This window comes from Sus scrofa, chromosome 2 (genome assembly GCF_000003025.6).
Source record: "Sus scrofa isolate TJ Tabasco breed Duroc chromosome 2, Sscrofa11.1, whole genome shotgun sequence".
NCBI classification, from domain to species: Eukaryota; Metazoa; Chordata; class Mammalia; order Artiodactyla; family Suidae; genus Sus; species Sus scrofa.
The window spans coordinates 18504292-18527107 of record NC_010444.4 but is presented as its reverse complement, the minus strand read 5'-3'; the positions used below and the strand labels follow the sequence as shown (position 1 = coordinate 18527107).

The following is a 22816-nucleotide window of genomic DNA, read 5'->3' as shown; positions in this document are numbered from 1 at the left end:
TTGCTGTGAGCTGTGCTGTAGGTCGCAGATGCCGCTCGGATCTGGTGTTGCTGTGATCTCTGGTGTAGGCTGGAGCTGGAGCTCCAGTTCGACCCCTGGCCTGGGAACTTCCATATGCTGCGGGTGTGGCCCTAAAAAAGACAAAAAGGAAAAGAAAAAAAAGAACATTAAAAAGACATGTACACAAGGGTAGAGATTTAATAAAATTAATTCTTTTACTTCATCAGGAGACATTCTTAAAGGAAACGGACTTTTTTTCTTTTTTACTGCCATTACGTGAAGAATACAGGGACTTTTAATATAGTTGGGTGCTACTACTTTGCTTCCTGTTACAATTCTAGCAGTTCTACCCACCGTTGCTTTTGTATCATTGGTGCAGTTGTCCCCACACTGAAGAAGCCAAATCATGTCTTAGTACTTTTGACTCTCAGGAACCCTCAGGGTCCTGGACCGAAGTTTGAGAGCTGCTGCACTGAAGTCTTAATGGGTGATGGTGTCTTCTTAGTAAAGGAATGAAATATAGTTCAGGAGAAAGAGTTAGTTCCTTGTACAACATTTGCAACTTTTCTTGAGATTATTTTAAAAATTAAAAAAACCATAAGTAAATGATTATCTTTTACATGATGAAAACTGAAATTTACGAGCATAGTCATTTGCAAGTTTCAGCAGGATACCACTAAATTCTTGGGCCGATTAGGTGACATGGTGTCATTTAGTAGACTTTTTGGCATCTAATTGATTTTCAGTAATTGATAACTACAATAGTTATTTCTTCTGTTTAGTTGGTAGAATATCAACTGCAACCTATGCATTTTACATGGTACCTCTCAGTTCTTTTGGCCATCCTCGAGTCAGGATGATTTGTGTCAGGTTCTTATCCTTAGTTCCAAGAGTACTGGAGGAAACTTTGGAGTTTCCATTGTGGCTCGGTGGTAATAAACCCGAGTGGTATCCATGAAGATGTGGGTTTGATCCCTGGCCTCACTCAGTGGGTTAAGGATCTGGCGTTGCCATGAGCTGTGGTGTAGGTCACAGACACGACTTGGATCCTGCATTGCTGTGGCTGAGGCATTGGCTGGCAGCTGTAGCTCTGATTTGACCTGGGAACCTCCATATGCTGCACCTGTGGCCCTAAAAAGCAAAACAAACAAACAAACCAAAAAAAAACCCCCCAAAAACCAAAACAGTATTAGTATTGGAGGAAGCTCTAAATCAAGCACTTGCTTTTTACTTTGGTATAATGTGTGAAAACTGGATCCTTAACCCACTGATCGAGGTCAGGGATCAAACCTGTATCCTCATGGATGCCAGACAGATTCGTTTCTGCTGAGCCATGATGGCAACTTCTCTTTTAACATTTTAAAAGAGGTGTGTGTGTTGAACAGAAAAAATGGTTCTACTCATGGCAAAATGTTGAACTATATTGATCTTCAAATCATGAATTGCCATTAAATAAATACTCATTTCAATACTGATATTTTGAATCTATGGTAACTTTTTTCAAAAGTTCCTAGTTTTGTTTTGTCTTTAAAGAAATAAAAGTAACTGTTAAGCTTCCCTTTATTTAAATACCAAAGTGAGAGACCCAGATCGCGAAAAGAATACTTTTCCTTGTGGCAAGATTTCACAAAGCCAGAGTGGAATCTTGTAAGAACAAAGTGACAGGTTGAATATAAAAAGAGGTCATTTTTTAAAAAAAAGTAACGTAATCAGCATTTTTAGAAGAAAGGTACTGTGAGATGTTTGACCTCTAATTAATTCTGGCTATCGTTCTCTTTGTAAGAAGAAAGGAGAAATATTATGGAAAGTTGGGTTCCAAAAATATCACTTTTGATTTTCAACTTGATTTTTAGTTCATGGTTTTCCTGCATGGAAAATTGGTCAACTGTGGCCCGGATCTTATTGGTAGTATCCCTGGAGCTCTGTATCCACAGGTTCCGTATCGTGGATTCAACCAACCACAGCATCATGTATTGACTGGTTGAATCCGTAGATACAGAGGGCTGACCACGGACTTGAGCCTCTGTGGATCCTCTCTGGGTACCAAGAGAAGGGCTACAACTTTGTTTCTCAAGCCAACAAAGAGAAGTAAGCCACCTCTAGAAAAAGTTTCTTGGAGTTCCTGCTGTGGTGCAGCGGGTTAAGGATCTGGCATTGCCACACCTGTGGCCTAGGTTACAGAGTTGGCTTGGTTTCTACCCCTGGCTTGGGAACTTCCATATGCCGCAGGGGTGGCCAAAAAAGAAAAAAAAGAAAAAGTTGCTTTACTAAAAAACAAACAAAAAACCCCAGAGAAGCATTTTATGTGATTTAAAAAAATTCTGAGACATCATCATAGGCATGGTTTCGTACGTGAAACCAGCAAAGACTGTTTCAGCTAAGATATGACAGTTCATAAACTAGACAGAGCAAATGGATAAGAACCATGAGTCCTCTCTCTCCCTAACTCAGACTCTAACTCCAACATCTCCCATTTCCCCTGCCGCCCATTACTTTTGCTCACAGGCTCTGTGTCCTCTCCTCTACCCCAGCATTTGTTTCCTAAACACAAATGTGCTCAAGTCGCTTCCCAGCCTGAGAACCTCTGCCACGTACTCTTTACACACAGGACACTGGTCAGCCTGTTACAGGGCTGCCTTCACAGGTTTATATCCTGTGCGTCTGCCCAAGGCCCCTTGGTTTAATGCTCTGCTGTCGCCATCTTGCAATTCTTCATATTTGAACCAGGGGCCCTGCATTTCTGTTTTGCACTGGGCCCCCAAGCATTATGTAGCTGCTCCTGCTTGTTGTCTTGGTGCATACAGCCCCTACTAGTGTCCTTCTATAGAACTTCTTTTTTCTACTTCCCCCTGTGTACCACCTGCTCTGTCCATGTGCTGTTTCTTTTCCCCACTCTCTTCCTTTGCCTGCTTCTGCTTCTCTCCCAGCCCGTTCCTACTCAAGGACGCAACATCAATCTCACCTCCTATTTAAAACCCCATTCTGCAAGAAGAAGGATTGCTTTCTCTTTGTACATTTTGTTTCTATTTATCAGCACATCGGTTGGGTTCTTCACCAAACCATGACCTGTTTGAGGGTATCTGCTGTTATCTTCTAGGTAAAATCTGACATGTGGACACTACTCAGTGTGTGCTTCTTGAATTTAATCGGTCCAAATGTGTTTATTGAGCTCCTATCATGTACCAGGTACTCTTGGGCTCTGGGTGTATAGTGGTAAAGAAAAAAAACGGACATGGCCCCTGCCTGATGATTTAGGGAATGAGATGCTTTGCATCAACTCCATGAGTGATACAAGTAATAAATAAATCTTTTTGTTGTTGTTGTTTTTGTTTTTTTAGGGCCACACCTGCGGCATATGATGGTTCCCAGGCTAGAGGTGGAATTGGAGCTGTAGCTGCCAGCCTACACCACAGCCACAGCAACGCCGGATCCTTTACCCACTGATCCAGGCCTGGGATCAAACCCGCATCCTCATGGATACTGGTCAGGTTTGTTACCACTAAGCCACGATGGAAACTCCACAGATTGAATCTGACAAATTTAAATTTAAGAAGCTAAGCTTGTTAGTACTATTTCCCCAACTTTCTCTCTTCTCCCCCTGTTTATCTCTTTTCAGGACTGGGGAGAGGCCGAGTAGTCCCAGGACTAAAATATCTTAAACCTTCATCTCTGAGTCCCTGAGCTGAGGTCCTGGAATACGTCATTCATGAGAGTGGGTGGTTTCTAATATCTCTAAAATGTTTCTGCTCCCGTGTGGACTATAGTCCAAATCACGCAGGACACATGCAAGACCGGGGTTTTTTCTCAGTTTCCTTAATGCTTTAAAATGCCTAATAAGTACCTTACGTTGTTATGGCTCACAACGGCATCTCTTATCAGCGTGTAGTTTTATTTCTATAGAGAGGAGTTCAAGACGTACTGAGAAGATGATTTCGATAAATCAGCTGGGTTGGCCCAGATATATTTATTCACTCAACAAACATTTGGGTGACCTCTGCTATATGCCAGACATTGTGCTAGGTGCTGGGAGTACAAAGATAACAAAGAATGTGTTTGTTAGGACGTAGAGACTCTTTGCATAATATATTATGGGAAGTGCTTTATGGGGTTAGGTAGAAATCATCCAGGAGCACCTTTGAGAGAAAGTTAAGTAGCTTTACCTTGGAGGTAATGGGAAATCATGAAAATGCAGTCAACAGAGGTGGTGACACAACTTGAATCTTAAATGATGATATATTTCTAATATGGAAAAGATGAGGAAGGATGAATGTAACAGGAATTACTTTTCTTTCTTTCTTTCTTTTTTTTTTTTTTGTCTTTTTAGCACCGCACTCATGGCAGATAGAGGTTCCCAGGCTAGTGGTCGAATCGGAGCTGTAGCCTCTGGCCTACACCACAGCCACAGCAACGCCAGATCTGAGCCACATCCTGGCCTACACCACAGCTCATGGCAACGCCAGAGCCTTAACCCACTGAAGGAGGCCAGGGATCGAACCTGTGTTCTCATGGACACTGGTCAGATTTGTTTCTGCTGAGGCACAACAGGAACTCCAAGAATTTCGTAAATAGTACCTGAAACTTAGGGAGAAAGGCAGATTGTTTATTTACAGCAAATGTGGAGATAAAGAAGAATCAATATACTGTTTTTGGTTGTTATTAATAGAAAAATTATAACTAATACATGTGTTTCTGTAGATTAGACTTCTTTTCTAGCATTCTCAGACCTAATATCCCCAGATACCCAGTGGGGAAAATGAGGAAGGTCTTTCCAAGACTTAGGAAATTATTCTTAGAGAAAAACTGTTAGATTTGAAAGATGTCCATTTGTTGAGCAAAATGAAAAGTGACATCTAGACCTCACAGTGAATGAAACATAAGGCTCTTATGAATATGTTCAGGACCTTTCTAGGTTTGAACCTAAACTCATGTTAGTTTTAATACTGAGAGGTGTTTTAGCAGCATCTTGACCCTACCGTGGGGGTGAAGTTCCTTCTCTGTCAATTCCTGACCTGACCTTGACCGCATTCAGGCTGCTTTGAATGAAAATCAGTTGTGTGAGAGCAAGAGTAGGGCATTCATGCTTGGAAGTGACGGACTGACTCAAGGCAGTGAGGACACCCACTGCTGTAACTCTGTATTTATGAATAATACTTGCTTTCTGTTATTCCACCATTGTTATTCCGCCATTGGGGTTATATGGTTCGGTGGAATAATAGATAAAAGGGGATGAATAGAATTAGCTCAGGTATTTCTTAGCTTCATTCCCCACTTTTTAAGCCAGAACCGATTTTCTGCCCCCATTTCTAATGAGTTGACTGCCTTGAACAGATCACATCTCTCATCAAAGAGTCTTTTGCTTCTTAGTGTTTGGTTTTAGCCACTAGGTGAAGAGATAGTGGGCCCAGACTTTATCAGAATCATATCAGAATCAGATCAATCTGGAGTTCCCGTCGTGGCGCAGTGGTTAACGAATCCGACTAGGAACCATGAGGTTTCGGGTTCGGTCCCTGCCCTTGCTCAGTGAGTTAATGATCCGGCGTTGCCGTGAGCTGTGGTGTAGGTTGCAGACGCGGCTCGGATCCTGCCTTGCTGTGGCTCTGGCGTAGGCCGGTGGCTGCAGCTCCGGTTCAACCCCTAGCCTGGGAACCTCCATGTGCCGCGGGAGCGGCCCAAGAAATAGCAACAACAACAGCAACAAAAAGACAAAAGACAAAAAAAAAAAAAGAATCAGATCAATCTGCAAAAAGGAAGGGGGCACATGGTTGTATTTGACTACAGCTGGTAGCTAGGATGCTAGGCTATCCAAGTTCAATCATTAAATGGTTTCAGTCAGTACAAATATTCAGTAGTATGGAGTGTCTTTGCATAATGGTGTGTCGTATTCTAACAATGGAGTTCTTTAGTTCTTTAATTATTTATTCTTTAATTTTTTTTTTCTTTTTCTTTTTAGGGCTGCACACATGGCCTGTGGAAGTTCCCAGGCTAGGGGTTGAATCAGAGCTGTAGCTGGCAGCCTACACCACAGCTCACAGCAACACCAGATACTTAACCCACTGAGTGAGGCCAGGGATCAAACCTGAATCCTCATGGATACTAGTCGGGTTTGCTACTGCTAAGCCGCAGTGGGAACTCCCTGGTTCTTTAATTTCTTTAAGAATTTTTATTTATTTATTTATTTATTGTCTTTTTGCTATTTCTTGGGCCGCTCCCGCAGCATATGGAGATTCCCAGGCTAGGGGTTCAATCGGAGCTGTAACCACTGGCCTACGCCAGAGCCACAGCAATGTGGGATCCGAGCCGCGTCTATAACCTACACCACAGCTCATGGCAACGCCGGATCGTTAACCCACTGAGCAAGGGCAGGGACCGAACCCGCAACCTCATGGTTCCTAGTCGGATTCGTTAACCACTGCGCCACGACGGGACCTACTAATTTCTTTAAGAATTTATAATGCTGGATTTTACAGAACGAGCCGGGAGGGAAAGCCACGTTGTCATTCTTCATATATTTAGTTGAAGTGTGGAATGTAAGCCCAGTGAAAACCAAGACTAGACAAGAAAGGATAATCAATAAACTTTTGAAAAAGAGTAATAGTAAAGGCGCATTGCACCTCTAGAAATAGTGAAACATAAAGTTAGAACAATTAAAACTGGAACATTTTGAAAGAACGAAAAAACAGGAAATAGACTGTACTTTTGGAATCAGAACCTGGTTAGTAAAAGCTGTCCAATGGTTTTATTTTCACCTTAATCACTTATTGGATGTGGACATCTTGAGGGAGGCGTGCTCTTGGTTCAGACAACTCTCTGAGGCTGAGGCAGTTCCCTAAAGGGGCTGATATCTGAAAGCTGTCTCCTGATGATACCCCAGCAGCTGGGCCAACTAGGAGTTCCTCGAAGGGGCAATTGAGATGCTCATCTCTTTTCATTGCAGCCTTCAAATTCGCTTGTTTGTGTATCGCTATCCCACACACACTTGTAGGGTATTGATTTTAATTTAGCACAGCTCCTGTCCTAGAGGAAACATCTCATGGAAGCTGTCATCTCAAGGACCTTTGTGGTGAGCAAGGATCGGAGTATTCAAAAGTATGTCTCTGAAGGGTTTGGTAAAGTTTTTACTCTTCCCCAGCAGTGGGCAGTTGCTGAGTTGTGGACTGATGGTCTTATGAAGAGCCTTGGGTAGGGGAGGTGGTGAAGGTGAAAATGAAGTCTGTGTTATGAGTATGTGGTCCCCACTTCCAGGTGCTTCTTTTTTTTTTTTTTTTTTTTTTTTTTTTTTTTTTTTTTTTTTTTTTTTTGTCTTTTGTCTTTTTGTCTTTTTTTGTTGTTGTTGCTATTTCTTGGGCCGCTCCCGCGGCATATGGAGTTTTCCCAGGCTAGGGGTCTAATCGTAGCTGTAGCCGCCAGCCTATGCCAGAGCCACAGCAACGCGGGATCCGAGCCGCGTCTGCAACCTACACCACAGCTCACGGCAACGCCGGATCGTTAACCCACTGAGCAAGGGCAGGGACCGAACCCGCAACCTCATGGTTCCTAGTCGGATTCGTTAACCACTGCGCCACGACGGGAACTCCCCAGGTGCTTCTTACATCTTTGTACTGATGTTTAACATTGAGGATTCATCTGTGTTGGCTTCTTTTGGCAGGGTCAGAGGAGGGCCGATGGGCTCTGGGAAGGGAGAAGATGCCTAGCTTTATTTTCCCAGTTCCCGAGGAAGCCAGCTATTGCTCACCTCAGCCTTTTAGAACATCCAGCATAATCTCTTCCGATTGCCTTAGCCCAGAGAGAGGCATCTCCTGTCTTCTTCTTACCTATTTTTGACTCGCCCCACTTGGTGGTAGTGGGCGCAGTTCATGAAGTCCAGTTCATATTAGCCTTTCCCAGAATATTTCCCATAATCCTGTGGAAAGAAAATGTGAGGGAACTCTGCTGGGTTCTCCTGGGGAAGTTTTCTTCACTATGAAAGGGACATATAACAAGCTGTTCCATTTCTGCCTCTGAACATTGCTGCATGGATGCTTGAAATGGGAGTGGCCCTCTTGAAGCCAAGAGAGGAGCCAGCCTAGGGGAATAAGAGAGGAGGGAAGAAAGGCCCTGGAGCCTCGGTGACATTGTTGAGCCACTGACTAAAACAGATCCAAGCCCTTATCTTCACAAAGTGTCATTCTAGTGGGAGCAGATGACAGACCACAAACACATGCGTAATTAAAATACATAGTGGTAAGTGTGATGGAATGAAATAAAGCAAGAAAGGGGAACAAGGAGAGCTGGGAAGGAGTGGTCACATTTTTTGAAAGGTGATCAGTGAAGTCTTCTCTAAGATGGTGACATTTGCTTGAAGACTCAGCGAAGACAAAGGATGCGGAAGAGCATTCCAGGGAGAGGGTACAGTAAGTGCAAAAGCCTTGAGTGTATCTGGAGAACCTTCTGTGTTTGAAGAACTGCTAGGACTCCCGGGAGCAACTGGACATAAGTAGGTAGAGATGTGTTCAGTATCAGGCTGTTGCTGAAGACTTTGGTTCTTACTGTAAGTGAGATGGAATCCTCTGGAGATTTGTAAGGCGGGGGTGACAGGATCCGACTTAATGTTAAAAGGAAAAAAAAAACAAACCAACAAAAACTCTTGTTAACTGGAATAGAACATGATTCAGGGTAATTTAAGTATAAGTTCAGATTTTTAAATTTATCTTGAAAAACGTGCATCGGAAGCCATTCTGCTTATCCTAATGTGAAGACAGGAGAAAGAGCTTACTGGAGGGTTCTTCTTCAGTAATGTTCTTTCCAAAAGGATCTCTGAAATTTTTTTTAGCCGCGTATCTATATGACACTGTGCCATATAAGTACATTCACCAAATCCTGTGAGATCTAAAAGTAAATTTGATTCAATAGTTGTGAAGTAGCTTTTATTGCTAGAGAGAAATTTTCCTAAATGTCAGTATGCTCGTGTGGAAACAGACTTTGCTTTTCTCAAATAAATAGATGCATTTTATCTTATTTTATCCTTGGAATAAGGTTTAACATTTAATAAAAGTTACCCTTCAGTCTTTTGATTTTGGTCTTTTTTCTTGTGAATTGGTGACTCTAATAAAGAAAGGCAGAGCTCTTCACTTACTTGTGGTGAATTCCGTAGGACATGTTGGACCATGACAGCGCTGTGTCTGGCTGGCCATTACGTGAACACATAAAATAACTCATTTATATGGGAGTGGTGGGTATACCTTTAACACCAGAGAAGGTATTTTCCAAGTCAGTTATTATCCTCTCTAGTTTATTCAAGGATTCTTATCTAGAGTTGATACTTTTCATTGAGTCCAACTGAGAATCAAATCTCTTGTGAACCAGCTCTTTAGTTTTAGACATAAGTCCTTTTAGATCAGGAATGGAAACCTCCTGTGTGAGTTAATGCTGCATATTCTAGGATGAGCCGGCATTGACTTCGAATGAAGAAGATGTTATTTTTGAAGCTGGATTTTTAAATCAATTCCTTTGCATTCTCATCAAGTTCCAAAGAATAAGCATCCTTAGCCAAGGGAACTTCACTAAGTGAAGGGAGAGTAGGGTTCGCTGAGGAGAGAGCGAGACTTTCTGAAGTGCCTCCTGGATGCCCGCACATGGTAGTGTTGATGGTGCTAAAGGTAGTATTTTGATACCTTCCTGCTGGCAGCCCTCAGGTGAATATTATTACCCTCGTTTTCACAGGAGGATACGGAGGTCCAGAAAGGATACATGACTTGCTCAAAGTCATTTAGCAAATAAGTGTGGAAGTGACATTGGTACCCATATTTGGGTGACCTTGCAGTCCACGCCGTCTTCTCAAAGCGGCTCCCTAGTGAAGACAGAAGTCAGCATGACACGTTCCTGCAAATGAGTTTGGTTTCTCTAGGGTCTCATTTCTTTTTCTTTCTTTTTTCTTTTTTTTTTTTTGGCTTTTTAGGGCCACACCCACATCATATGAAGGTTCCCAGGCTAGGGGTCGAATTGAAGCTAACACTTAACACTACAGCCCCAGCCACGCCAGATCCGAGCCACATCTATGACCTACACTACAGCTCACGCAAGGCCGGATCCTTAACCCGCTGAAGGAGGCCAGGAATTGAATCTGCGTCCTCATGGATACTAGTCAGATTTGTTTCCTCTGAGTCATGGTGGGAACCATCCCCAGGGTCTCATTTCTGAATCTGTGGTTTCTCTTAGCTCTGTTTGGACCCGAATAGCCCTGTATGAAGTAGAACATTGAGGTCTTTCTTGTGTCACTTTGTAACTCTGTTACTGCGCATTTTGTGTGGCTTTTTTCAATGTAGTGACTATTCACTGTTAACCAAACTGCTAAATTCCAATATGATCATATTCATTTTATTTCTATTTTAATAAGATGGATTTTTTTGTTTTAATAGATCACTCTTCAAAATTTTTGATGACGTAGACTTCTTGAAATTATGAAGTATCAGTTTGCAATTAAAAGTCAAAAAACCAGTGATATTTAAAGAGTATAGAACATTATGATATGAATCATGTTTTATTATTTGTACCTAATGGTTTAAAAAGTAGTCATTATTGATTTATAGGAGAACTGATTAAGACACATTCAGCCAGCTCTGATAACATTGAAATTTTTATTGCAGGACTCTTGTGTTGACTCTGGATCACCTCTTAAATGGTCTCATGATTGCTTAAAATTACCCTGGGCTACATTTCTTTTTTGGTTTTGGCCATGCCTGCAGCATATGGACATTCCTGGGCTAGGGATTGGGCCCACGCCACTACAATGACAACGCTGGATCCTTAACCTGCTGTGCTGCAAGAGAACTCTCTAGTCTAAATTTCATATCAGGAGTTCCCGTTGTGGCGCAGTGGTTAATGAACCAGACTAGGAACCATGAGGTTGCGAGTTCGGTCCCTGCCCTTGCTCAGTGGGTTAACGATCCAGCGTTGCCGTGAGCTGTGGTGTAGGTTGCAGACGCGGCTCAGATCCCGCGTTTCTGTGGCTCTGGCATAGGTCACCGGCTACAGCTCCGATTCGACCCCTAGCCTGGGAACCTCCATATGCCGCGGGTGCGGCCCAAGAAATAGCAACAACAACAACAACAACAAAAAGTTCATATCAAACTGGGGAGAAAAAGTGTTTGAAAGGATAATATCATTGAATGCTTTCATCCGAGTTACTGTCTATTAATTTTTCCTCTCTCCATTTTTTTTCTCCTAGGTGAAAAATTCAAAGTGGAAACAAAGACCATTGCTGTTGACTTTACATCAGAAGATATTTATGATAAAATTAAAGCAAGCTTGGCAGGTCTTAATATTGGTGTTTTAGGTTTGTATCTTTGTCACATTTATAGATGTTTCTCACATTTATTGACGGACTGTTTTCTTTTTGGATGTTAGATGTTCAGTTGGTGAAATGACTAGTGAGAAGAAAATTGTCTTGTTAATGCAATTGATCATTAGATGATCATTAGATGATATAAATCTGCACACGCTGGTATCTGTGTTTGGGGTTGTATCTTAATGACGATTCTATAATTTGGGTTGTTATGTTAGAGTGTAAGAAAGATCTAGACATTATATTTATGGCTGTCCCATATAAACTGAGGATGAGAGACACCCAAGGCGAACTAGAGCAAGATGACCAGTGCTGGGCACATGTGGCTACTGAACACTTAAAATGTAGCTAGCCTGAATGGAAATCTATTATAGTTGTAAAATACATGCTTGACTTGAAGGCTTAGTATGAGAAAAAGAATACAAAATATTTCAAAGAATTTTATGTGAATTAATGGTAAGGTGATACTATTTTGGATATAGTGGGCTAAAATAAAGGACATCATGGAGTTCCCTTGTGGTGCAGCAGGTTAAGGCCCTGTTGTCACTGCAGTGGCTCAGGTCACGGGTTTGATCCCTAGCCCGGGAATGTCCATGTCCCGTGGGGACAGCCAGAAAAAAAAAAGACATTATGCAAATTAGTTTATTTTCTTTCTTTCTTTCTTTTTTTTTTTTTTTTGCTTTAAAAAAATGTGGCTACTAGAAAGATGAAAATTACGTGTGTGGCTTGCATTATATTTGTGGGGGGCAGTGCTGAACTTGTGCAAAAAATTATCCCTCCCTCACGCTCTACTTTCCAGGCAGCCTTTGATGACAGAGAGCTCTCTCCTTAGCTTTCTCTTTCCCTTCTCTCCATTCTCCTTGGATCATGTCCAGTGTCCTCTCTTCAGTGGGTTTACCACTCAGAGATGACTTACCTCCAAACTCTAGTTCAGAGCTCTGTTAAAATGTAGACCCGTATGTCTAGCTGTCACCTTAACAACTCCACACTCGGACATCCTAGAGGCACCCCAAACTTGAATGATCCTCATTCCCAAAAAAGGCTCCTTCTCCAGCATTCCCCATCTTATTCGATGGCACTATCGATATAGATGCTCAAGCCAAAAACCTGAATGTCATCAAGAGGTCCACCTTCTCCTAAGGTGGACCCAATTGCAGTTTCACACAGTTGCACTTTCACACACGTAAAGTCCTGCTGCCTCCACTCCCTCAATATTTCTGGACTCATGCTTTTTCCTACCCCACGGGCTAGGCCACGTCACCATTATCTCACCCCATATCGATTCCCTCTTCCCTTCGAACGTGCTTATTACACCCTGCCCTTCCCTTCTCAACACTTATCCCACAGGTAAGTATTTTTGCTCAGGGCTCTCTTTCCTATTAGAACATTATATGACCTAAAGTCAGGTGCTTTTTTGTTCATTGGTGTAGTTCCCGTTCACTGACTGGTGAATGAATGAAGAGGGTTTAAACTGCTGACTCACAGGTAGCAACTTACTAAGGAGCTGGACGATGAAAACAGTGGTTCCCTTAGCATAGGTGGCCCAGGAAAAGCTCAACCCTTATGTCTAATTATCAGTGCTTATGTACTGACACAAGTCCTAGGATTCTAGAAGTGGGGAAAACGTGCTTGGGTACCATGTACACTGTACCCTTATCTGCAGCAGATCTATCTGTTGTGCCTAAACTCACCCTGCAGACTTTCTCTACTGGGTCAGGAAAGAACAGCTGAAGAGTGCCTTTTATAGCCCTCGAGCCCTGCAGCGACCTGATGCCAACATCTTCCATCTTCAACAGCACAGTCTCAGAGTAGTTCTCGTTTCATAGTTACCCAGTGAAAAGCAGCTGAAATTTATCCAAAGCTAAGAACTGTGGTGATTAACTGAACTACTTCTGAGAGAAGGTTATTCTCCAAGAACAGAAGTTCGAGATATGTCTCCTCTCATTAGGGTTCCTGGATCCATCTCCTTGCTTAAGCCCGCCTTCACTTCCCATTCCATTGCTAGTTTGAAAGGGGTTTGGAGTGAACCATAGCAGCGTCTATCCTCACCAGTAAGTGAGAGCTGCTTCTGATGTGGAAGTTCAAAAAGTCAAGAACTTTACGGATTTGGAAGTTTAAAAAATCAAGAATTTTATGGATGTTAGTGGTGCGTAACCCTAAGCTGAAGGAAGAAGAGCTTGGGGAAGATTCCAGGCATATTAGAGAAGAGCCCAAGGCAAAACAGACCTGAGTGTTCATTCCTCTTTTGCTGCTGGTTTTCCCGTAAGTGTGGGAGTAGCTGCGGGTGTAGGTGGGGCATGGGGGTGTCTGATACGGACCAGGCAGGGGCTGAAAAATAGCAGGTCAAAGCCAGGGTTCACCTCAGGCCCAAGAGTACTGCGTAAGCCTCTATGTGGTTAACTTTTTAAAAATTGCCTTATCAAGAAATTATATGAGATCATTCTTTTATGGTGTGTGGAAGAAAGGAGGGGTCTTGACTAAAGAAATGTTAGGAAACATTTTTTTAAGTATTTTCTCTTTATTATTCCTCCTTTTAAATTCCAATAAAGAAAACAATGGCAGTGAGCAGGTTCACAGCAACTTAGGCAGTGGGATAAAGAGATTTGGGAAAGAAGTGACATTTTTCTAGAAGAAAACTGGAAGAGAACCAGATGCTCTTTATCTTTCTAGAAATGACTCAGAATCCTGGGTAACTTTTTGAAGCCTGTTTTTGTTTGTGTGTTTAAGATCTGGTGAATCTTTCATAACATGGTCCAATACTGCCACATCTCAGCAAAAGCATCAGTTTTTGGTAATAAGAATAAGGCATCTGAAATGTAACACGAAGGAGTAGTAGACACAGAAAAAACAGACAGTGGCGAAGTCCCAGATGTGGTGCTCAGTCTCTGTGTGAACTTAGGCCAGTCGCTTATCTCTCTGAGCCAGGCCTTCTCTGCTGGATGACAGCTCCTCCAAGGGGTCAAAAATTGGTTCAGGGGTGTGGTGTGAAATCCTATCCTTTTTATGTTTAAAGCACAGATAGACTTACAGCAGGGAAACAAGATAGGCAGTGTATCTGTGGTTTTACAATTTCATGGGAGGGAGGATCAGGGGAAAATAATACCCAAAAAGGCTCCTTGTGCAGGAAGGGGTAATACTGAACAAAAGGCTAAGAAACACCTTTCTAAGCCTTCATTTCCTCAGCTGTGAAAACAGGTAGTAGGAGTTCCCACTGTGGCTCAGTGGATTAAAATCTCAACATAGTGTCCACGAGGATGCAGGTTTGATCCCTGGCCTTGCTGAGCGGGTCAAGGATCCGACCTTGCCCCAGTCTGTGGCGTGTGTAGGTCGCAGATGCCACTCAGATCTGGCGTTGCTGTGGCTGTGGTGTAGACCAGCAGTTGCAGCTCCAGTTCGACCCCTAGCCTGGGAACATCCAATAAAAAAATGGGTCAGTATCACCCACCGTAAAGGATTGTTATGCTATAACTGTATCTGGGAGTTCCTGCTGTGGTACAAGAGGTTAAGAATCTGGCTGCAGTGGCTCGGGAGAGGTGTCGGTTCAATACCTGACCTGGCTCAGTGGATTGTAGGATCAGGCACTGCTGTAGCTGTGGTGTAGGTCACAGCCGAGGCTTGGATTTAGTCCTGGCCTGGGAACTTCTGAAATATGCCGTGAGTACAGCCATTAAAAACCACCACCACCACTGCAATATCTAAATATATACAGAGAGAATGAGAGACTGGAAATAAAGCAGACGGGGGAAATATGGTTTCCACCAGGGACAATTTTGCGATGTCTGGCAGTGTCCAGACGTGTTTCTGGTTGTCACTAATTGGGGGGAGAGGGGGGAGGAAGTGCATCCGGCCCCGAGTGGGTAAAGGGGAGGGACGCTGCGAAACATCCTACAGTGAGGAGGACAGACTCCCACAGCCAAGAGTTGTTGCTCTGAAATCGCAACAGTGCTGAGGCTGAGAAACCCTGCTTGAAGCTGGTCTCCGATTAAACAGTGCTGATGGAGTACTTTCGGAGAAACACACGCACAGACAACTTAATTTTTTTTTTTTTTTTTTTTTTGTCTTTTTGCTATTTCGTGGGCCGCTCTCGCAGCATATGGAGGTTCCCAGGCTAGGGGTCGAATCGGAGCTATAGCTGCCAGCCTATGCCAGAGCCACAGCAAGGCAGGATCCGAGCCGCGTCTGCGACCTACACCACAGCTCACGGCAACGCCGGATCGTTAACCCACTGAGCAAGGGCAGGGACCAAACCCGCAACCTCATGGTTCCTAGTCGGATTCGTTAACCACTGCGCCACGACGGGAACTCCACAACTTAATTTTTGATGTCTGGGTCGGTTACAGGTCAATAATAAAAATGATCACAGCTCATGTTTACATAATCCTTTAACGTTTATAGCAGCACTTTTACATACATTTTACCGTTCACTGGCTATACATTTCCTTTTCTTCCGAATCTACTGGAAGACAGAACTGTCTCCTTAATCACAAGCTTGGTATAATTATTATTGACATTATTAGCAGATACCACATACTTGCATTGTGATTTTAATTTGTCAAGATTTTATTTATTATTTATTTTGATTTTTAGGGCCACACCCGCGGCATATGGAAGTTCCTAGGCTAGGGGTCATATCAGAGCCACACGGGCTCTGAGCTGTGTCTGCAACCTACACCACAGCTCATGGCAATGCCGGATCCTTAACCCACTGAGCAAGGCCAGGGATCAAACCTGCAACGTCGTGGTTCCCAGTCAGTCCACTGCGCCACAACGGGAACTCCTATGTTTTCTTTTTCTTTGATTATTTGGGCCTACAGCCCCCTCGCTTAACTTCCCTCTCTTCTCCCCACCGAGATCCCACATATTCCCAACCTTTGTTAATAAGAGGAAAACAGCCTTATTTCTTCTCCTTCCTCCCATGCTCAATGTCAGTCTCACCTTTATAACAATCCTTAAAATAACCGATGTGTACCCTGATTTCTAGCAAGATGGACCAAGCAATCCATATTAAGTCATAGGAAGGAATTTTTTTTTTTTTAACCAAGTGTTAATGAAACCAGTAAAGATGAAAAGGAATATAAATTATCCCCAAGGTCATTCCATTGTTTGAATAGCATTAGCCACCAAAGCATAAGCAGTGCTTAATAAAGAACATTAGTATTTTCAGAATTACAAAGAAAAATGCTGAAGTGCTTTGTCATGAAAGAACCATGGGGTTTTCAATAAGATAAGCAGGAAGAAAATGGCCATGAGTTGTGTGAATTTGTACTGAAAGGTCACCGTAACTCAATAAGACTATACGTGTGTAAGGTTGAGCCAATGGACTGTTAACTCTGTTGTGTAAAGCCAGCAAGCACCTGCTGTCTTCTCTCAGGCAAATGCCTGGAACCACAGATTTGAGAAAGCTTCAAACCCTGTTGAGGGAAAATGACAGCATTCCTGCTTTTAGTAAGCACACAATCATGACTGCTATAATGCGTACTTGATTCCTCAGGAGAGACTCATGTGGGTTCCAAATTGGTTTGGGGACTTCATACAATACATTACAGGAGGTGTCGTTTAGCAAGTCCCGAGAAGTAGCCTGGGATTTGCCTGTGTGCCACAGAAAATACTTTTATCAAATTCCGCTATGTGACTTTTTTAACTTTTAAAAACTGGTATTCTTGCCGTTCCCTGGGGGCTCAGCAGGGTAGGATCTGGCGTTGTCACTGCAGTAGCTCTGGCTGCTGTTGTGGCACAGGTTTGATCCCTGGCCCAGGAACTCCTGTATGCCAAGGGTGTGGCCAAGATTTTTTTTTTTTTTTTTAAGTGGCATTCTTTATTCTAGAAGCAAAAATAGAATGGTCCTCCTGGGGAAAGATGGTTACTTAATTAGTGATTCATTAAAAAAAAAATCAACTATAGGGTTATTCAGGCTTTTACTGCATCCTGGACCAAGAAGATCACCGTGCCAAATGCTGTGAAGTTCTTCTCCACCCACATTGTCATTTTTTATGTAAGTGTATTCAAGAGAATCAGTTGGTTAGGGTGACTTGTGATGGCTTAGTTCTTCAGGCCTATTTATTACCTATCACCTTTTTTTCTATCTGTACACACTGCCCATAATTTTATTAAGAAGCAGCATTTAAATAACAATATGTAGAGATAACAAAAGTCGGCTGATTGCAAAGAATCATTGATTGCAAAAGCTGGAATGGACCTTTATTATTCTCTTTTTTTTTTCCTATGCCCTTCATAAATGAATACTTGCTCCATTAATGTATTGGGTGAGTTATTTTTTAATTAGTATCCTTCCCTTCTCAGCTGAATGAGAAAATATCTCAATTATTTTTGCCCAGGCAACCTTATGGATGGGAAATAGTTGGAAAGCATTTGTGTTCTGTTTTTCTCCCCTGCAGCCCAATATTTCCCAGAATGTTCTGGGGTAGAGAATAGTCGAGTGTTGGAAATAAATATCTTAAAAGATAGTTTGAGCAGAGATGAATAGTTCAGATCAGTCAACTCTATGTCTGTTTATACTTAATTTTCTAAGCTTCTTAACAAAAGACTCAAGAGTATTATTAGTTACTTGGGGGAAGGAGCATTTAGCATCAAAACAGCAAACTCCCAGATCATTAATTTGGTTGAGATCCAGAGATGGCTTCCTTCTAGTTGAGTCCGCAAGTGTCAAAGGAAGAGGAAATAGATGGAGGCCTAGGAGAGGGAGCCATAGGGCTGCAGGAACTGGGTTGAGGAAGACTTTTCCAGGAGCCCTGGGGAGGGAGAAAACTTGAGCACACTGGGAAGTTAGGTGACTTTCCAGTCCTAACGGATGAAGGAGTTTACAAGCAGAAGAGTCTTGCTTCTTCTTCAGAGGTTTAACCATATATAAAGCTACAGATTATCTTCTTGGCATTCTCAAGAATGTTACTTATTAGAAGTTAGTTTAAATCACCTTCTTTTGAAACATAAATATCTCTGAAAGAGCAGTGACATCTTCATTTACATCTTATTGGGATTCGTACATTCAGTTTATTACCTGTCTACGTGCTGGATCAGTCCCCTGAGGAAGTGGCTATTTTAGTTGATGAAAGACATGGAGAAATCACTTTGAAATGGAGAATATTATTCTAAGTACATCGGAAGTGTTTCTAGGAGCATGGTAGGGTGATAGTTTGCAGAGTGTGTGGAGTTGATTATGACAGGATATGAGATGCGTGCCTTCTACGGGGTTAGGATACTTGCAAAATTTCCCTTTTATAATGCAATCGAATTCTGTCCCTCACCACTCAGAGTTAGTGTAGGCTCCACAAGTTCAAGGACACAGTCCCCAATAAGACCTCCCTCACATCAGACACCAGCTGCAAGTATAGGGGTCCCCAGGCCACCTGCACTTGTGACCAACTGGCTACAAATTTGGGGGTTCCCATGACTACTTAGGCTTGGATAATTTGCTCTGTGTAAAATTACAGTTTTATTAGGAAGGATACAAATCAAGACCAGCCAGATGAAGAGACACAACGGACAAGGTCTGAGAGGGTTTCGAACTCAGAGCTTCTCTGCCCTCTTTTTGTGGAGTCAGGACTCATCACCCTTTCTGCACATCTGTGTGTTTACCAACCAGAAAGCTCCACTGAACTCAGTGTCCAGAGTTTTTACTGAGGTTTCCTATGTGATGTGATGAATCAAATCATTAGCCAAATGATTCAGCTCAATTTCTAGCCCCCTCCCTCTTCCAGAGGTTGGGCTGGCTCAAAGCCCCAGCTCTGGTCACACAGTTGGTCTTCCTGCTGACCAGCCCTTATCCTGATATGTCTTGTGAGCATAAACTCAGGTGTGTGCCAGAGGCCTGCCCTGAATAACAAAGACGTTTGCATGACCCTTGAAATTCCCAGAGTTTAGAACCCCTGCAGGGATCTGGGACAAAGGCCAGGCAAATTCTTTGTTATAAGGCCCTTTTCTTTCCTATTTGTTGATTGATTCCTTCCATCAGTCATCCACTACTCATTCAACAAGTAAGATTCCAGAGGTATAAAGCCGTAAATGTAACTGATAATTGTTTCTGCTTTTATGCAAGACAGACACTGAACAGGTCGTTGGGAGCGTGTTGCACGTAATTAGAGGTTATGCTACTGAGAAGGTGAAAAGTGTCTGAGATGATCCTTCTGGGAAAGTAATGTTTAAGTTGAGACCTGAATGAAGGCTGATGAACGCTGGGAGAAGAGAGGTTTCCAGATGGAAGAAATTGGAAGTACCAAAGCCCTGAGGTGAATGTGCTTCGCAGGTTGGAGGCACTGACCAAAGATCTGTAAATCTAGAGCCTGGACTGCAAAGGGGACAGTGACTAGAGTCTGAGGATGAAGCAGCGCCACATCGCAAAAGGCTTAGAAAACCAGGTTGATACAGGTTGGACTTGACTGGAAGGACAATAGACACTGTAGAGCTTTAAGCAGTAAATTGATATCAGACCAGAATTTTAGAGAGCGCGTTCAGGCCCCCAAGTGGAAGAGGCAAGAATTGGTACAGGAGCCCAGTAAGGCCATATCAGCAATGAAATATAAAATGAGGATGGCTTATATTAGGATAATGGCAGTAGGAATGGGTAGAAATGAATTGACGAGAGCGATGTGTAGGAAACAGAAACAGGACTAATTTGTGATGAGGTCTTGTCTGACAGAAGGAGTGAAGCATAGTCATAGGAGTTTGTTTTTAATTACTATTGCCAAGATTCATGAAGGGTTTTTTATGTGCCAGGCCATGCTAGTGAATCTCATTTAATCCTCAACAGTCCAACAAGACAGACATGAGTATTTCTATGCCCATTTTACAGACAAGAAACAGACTGACAGTGGTTAAATGCACTGTTCAGGATTATACAGTTACTAATTAGCAACTTCCAGGTCAACTTGAGCAACTGGGTGCTATCTGCCTACGACAAGAGACCCTGGACCAGGAGCAATTCTGTAGAGAAAAAAATGAGAATTTCCTTAGGCGATATGTGAAACACGAGAGAGCTTTGAGCAATCCAAGAAGAGATTCAAGTAGGCAGAGGGATCTGGCATAAGTCCCCTCTTTGTGTTGATGAAGCCGGAGCCTGGTATAGCCAATCATGGGGAGCAGAATAGGTATGTGGAATTTTTTTTTTTTTTTTAATATACTAGGAGACTCAGCAGGAACATTATTAGACTAAGTATAGGGCTTTATAGTTCCATTCGATGTATTGAATGAGATTGGATTTCTAAAGTGAGAATAAGACTGAATTCCAATGTATTTCCTTTTCCTTGAAAACCACTCATGGTCTTAATTAAAAGCAAAACCTTTACCTTAAAACTGGGTAATTAGTTGTGGTTTCAGAAATGTAAGCGGAACCATCATTCACGGAATTGATACCTCTTTCTGCTGTTTGCTGATGTTTAACCACCAACCTCCTGCCCTGCTTCTTTCCTCATCGTCTCTTCCAACTTAGTGTATGGCAGATCTTACATGGTTTTGTAATGAGCATCACGTAGCAGTTTATAATTAAACAGTGGAAATGAAAGGTTCTGTTGTGTTGCTTCTGACTCAATCTTAATTTTTCAATTTCTGAGTAAAAGCGCTGCAAATTTAAAGCCTTGTAAACTCTCTTTTATTTAGAAATTGCTACTCACAAGTGTATGAAAACTGTAAAGTTTGCAAAATGTTTTACTTGGTGTTCCAAATATCATCTGTCAGAGTAGGAACATGTGCTAGCTACAGCAATATGTTAAATAAGGCAAGGAAGGAATTTTCTTTGCATCACTTTCCAAACTCCGCAGACTGTAAGATCAGATCTACTCGACTGAAGTAAAGAGAGTAGGGGAGCAATTAGGATAAATTCAATCGGTAGAAACCATTATTCTGGTTAACTGTTGCCTAGAAAACTCTTTCCGAAGGGTCTCTCCACTTCGATGCTGGACCCATACAATAAAAGCAGAGACCTTGGCTGTCCTGCTGCCACCTCAGTACCTACCTTTCAGTAGTGTTGGGTGCAAAATAGGAGTTCAGTGAATCCTTGTTAAATAAATGACCTTGCAACAATGACAACTCTTTCTCCTCCATTTATCAACATAGTAGTGTGTTCTAGACATTGGGGTAAAGATTTTATGCCTATCATCTCCTCCTTTAATTCTGAAATGGATGTTCCCATTTTGTATATAAAGGTGATGAGGAAACTGAGGCTTATTGGGGTGAAATCGCTCCCCCTTGTTAGGATTTGGTCATAGTAGAACAGGACTGAGCCCCAGGGTCTATTGGACTGCAAGATCCATCCCCTTCTAGTTCAAAAGCTTAAGAGAGGAGAGGTTTCTCCCCACTTGTGGTATTAATTAGGTCTACATTTAAAATTTGTAGTGTATTTGGAAATATAGTGAGGTGGCAGCGTTTTTTAAATTCGTTTTTATTAATAAACTCTAACAGGCTTCCCTTTTCTCTAGTCTTTGCTTTGGATGCTTGCACTGCATCAGTGTATCTAACTACCAATGTGAACAAAATGTAAACGTAATGTTTTCTACTTCGATATGATGGGAAAGAAGTGGAGGACCCTTGGCTTATTTGATATCTTTATTAGGAAGCCCAATGTATTGTTAAACCACCTTAATTTCTTATCTGGTTAATTTGGGAAAGGCAGCAGGTGGAAGGTGGTCTGTCTTTACTATCGTGTTTGTTCAAATGGACTTTTATTCTCTAGTAATTTATTGTTATTTGCTCCTCCCTCATGCCCAACCCAGATACCAAGAATCTAATTTCCTAATGACATCATTATCTCTATAGCAGCTGGTTTTGATAAAGGAGTCTTAAGTCTATAAGGTCAGAGGCAGCAGCAAATGAATTTAGAAGAAACAAATCTTGTGGGTGTTCTCATCATTTTTTTTTTAATAGTGTGAGATGTGGAAATGATTTTAAAACAGGAGCACGATGTAATTTAGAATCTTTATGTAACATTCAGAAATACGCTGGATTTTCTGAATTTGAAACTACTACCCTTATCGGTATTGCTGCTTTTGAAACTTCGGGATGGTGGGCGTGGAGAGCAGCCCTGCCCATGGTGAACTGACCTTTTGTCTCTTCGAGGATCCCGCCACCTCCTTTTCTTTCCATGGACCTTGTCCTTGTCCTTGTCCTTGGTCTGTCTCCATCTCTTCTCTGCCTCATCTGTTCTCTTGAGCTCTTCCCAATCTTAGAACGCCATTGAGAAGGTGATGGGAAAGATTTTGTATCTGTTCATGGTCCTGTGGTGATTATTGGGGTAGAGGCTGGAATTCTGAGGTTACGTGGGCCACCTTCATTTTCTGAAGGACATGATGAGTTGCATGAGTTTAAAGGGCTTTTCAGCTCATTGAATAAAAAATGTTAAATCTGCCTCTGGTGCCTCACTTGAAGAATTCAAGAAAACTCACTCATGAACAGATACTTAATGCCAATTTTTAATGCTCCCATTTAAAAGAGATTTTCTACTATCTGAATCATGTTGGAATATCTTGTAGCATTGTTTGGTTTGGTGAA

General features: G+C 42.3%; 1 protein-coding gene across 2 annotated transcripts in view; it reads left to right on the top strand.

Annotated features, from left to right (window-relative positions):
- Window positions 1-22816, top strand: part of HSD17B12 (hydroxysteroid 17-beta dehydrogenase 12) — a 150275-nt gene that overhangs the window by 84654 nt on the left and 42805 nt on the right. For both annotated transcript variants that reach the window (XM_021083164.1, XM_021083165.1), the window contains one exon: window positions 11204-11311. In XM_021083164.1, coding sequence (XP_020938823.1) covers window positions 11204-11311 — 108 coding nt within the window. The remainder of the gene's footprint in view (window positions 1-11203; window positions 11312-22816) is intronic.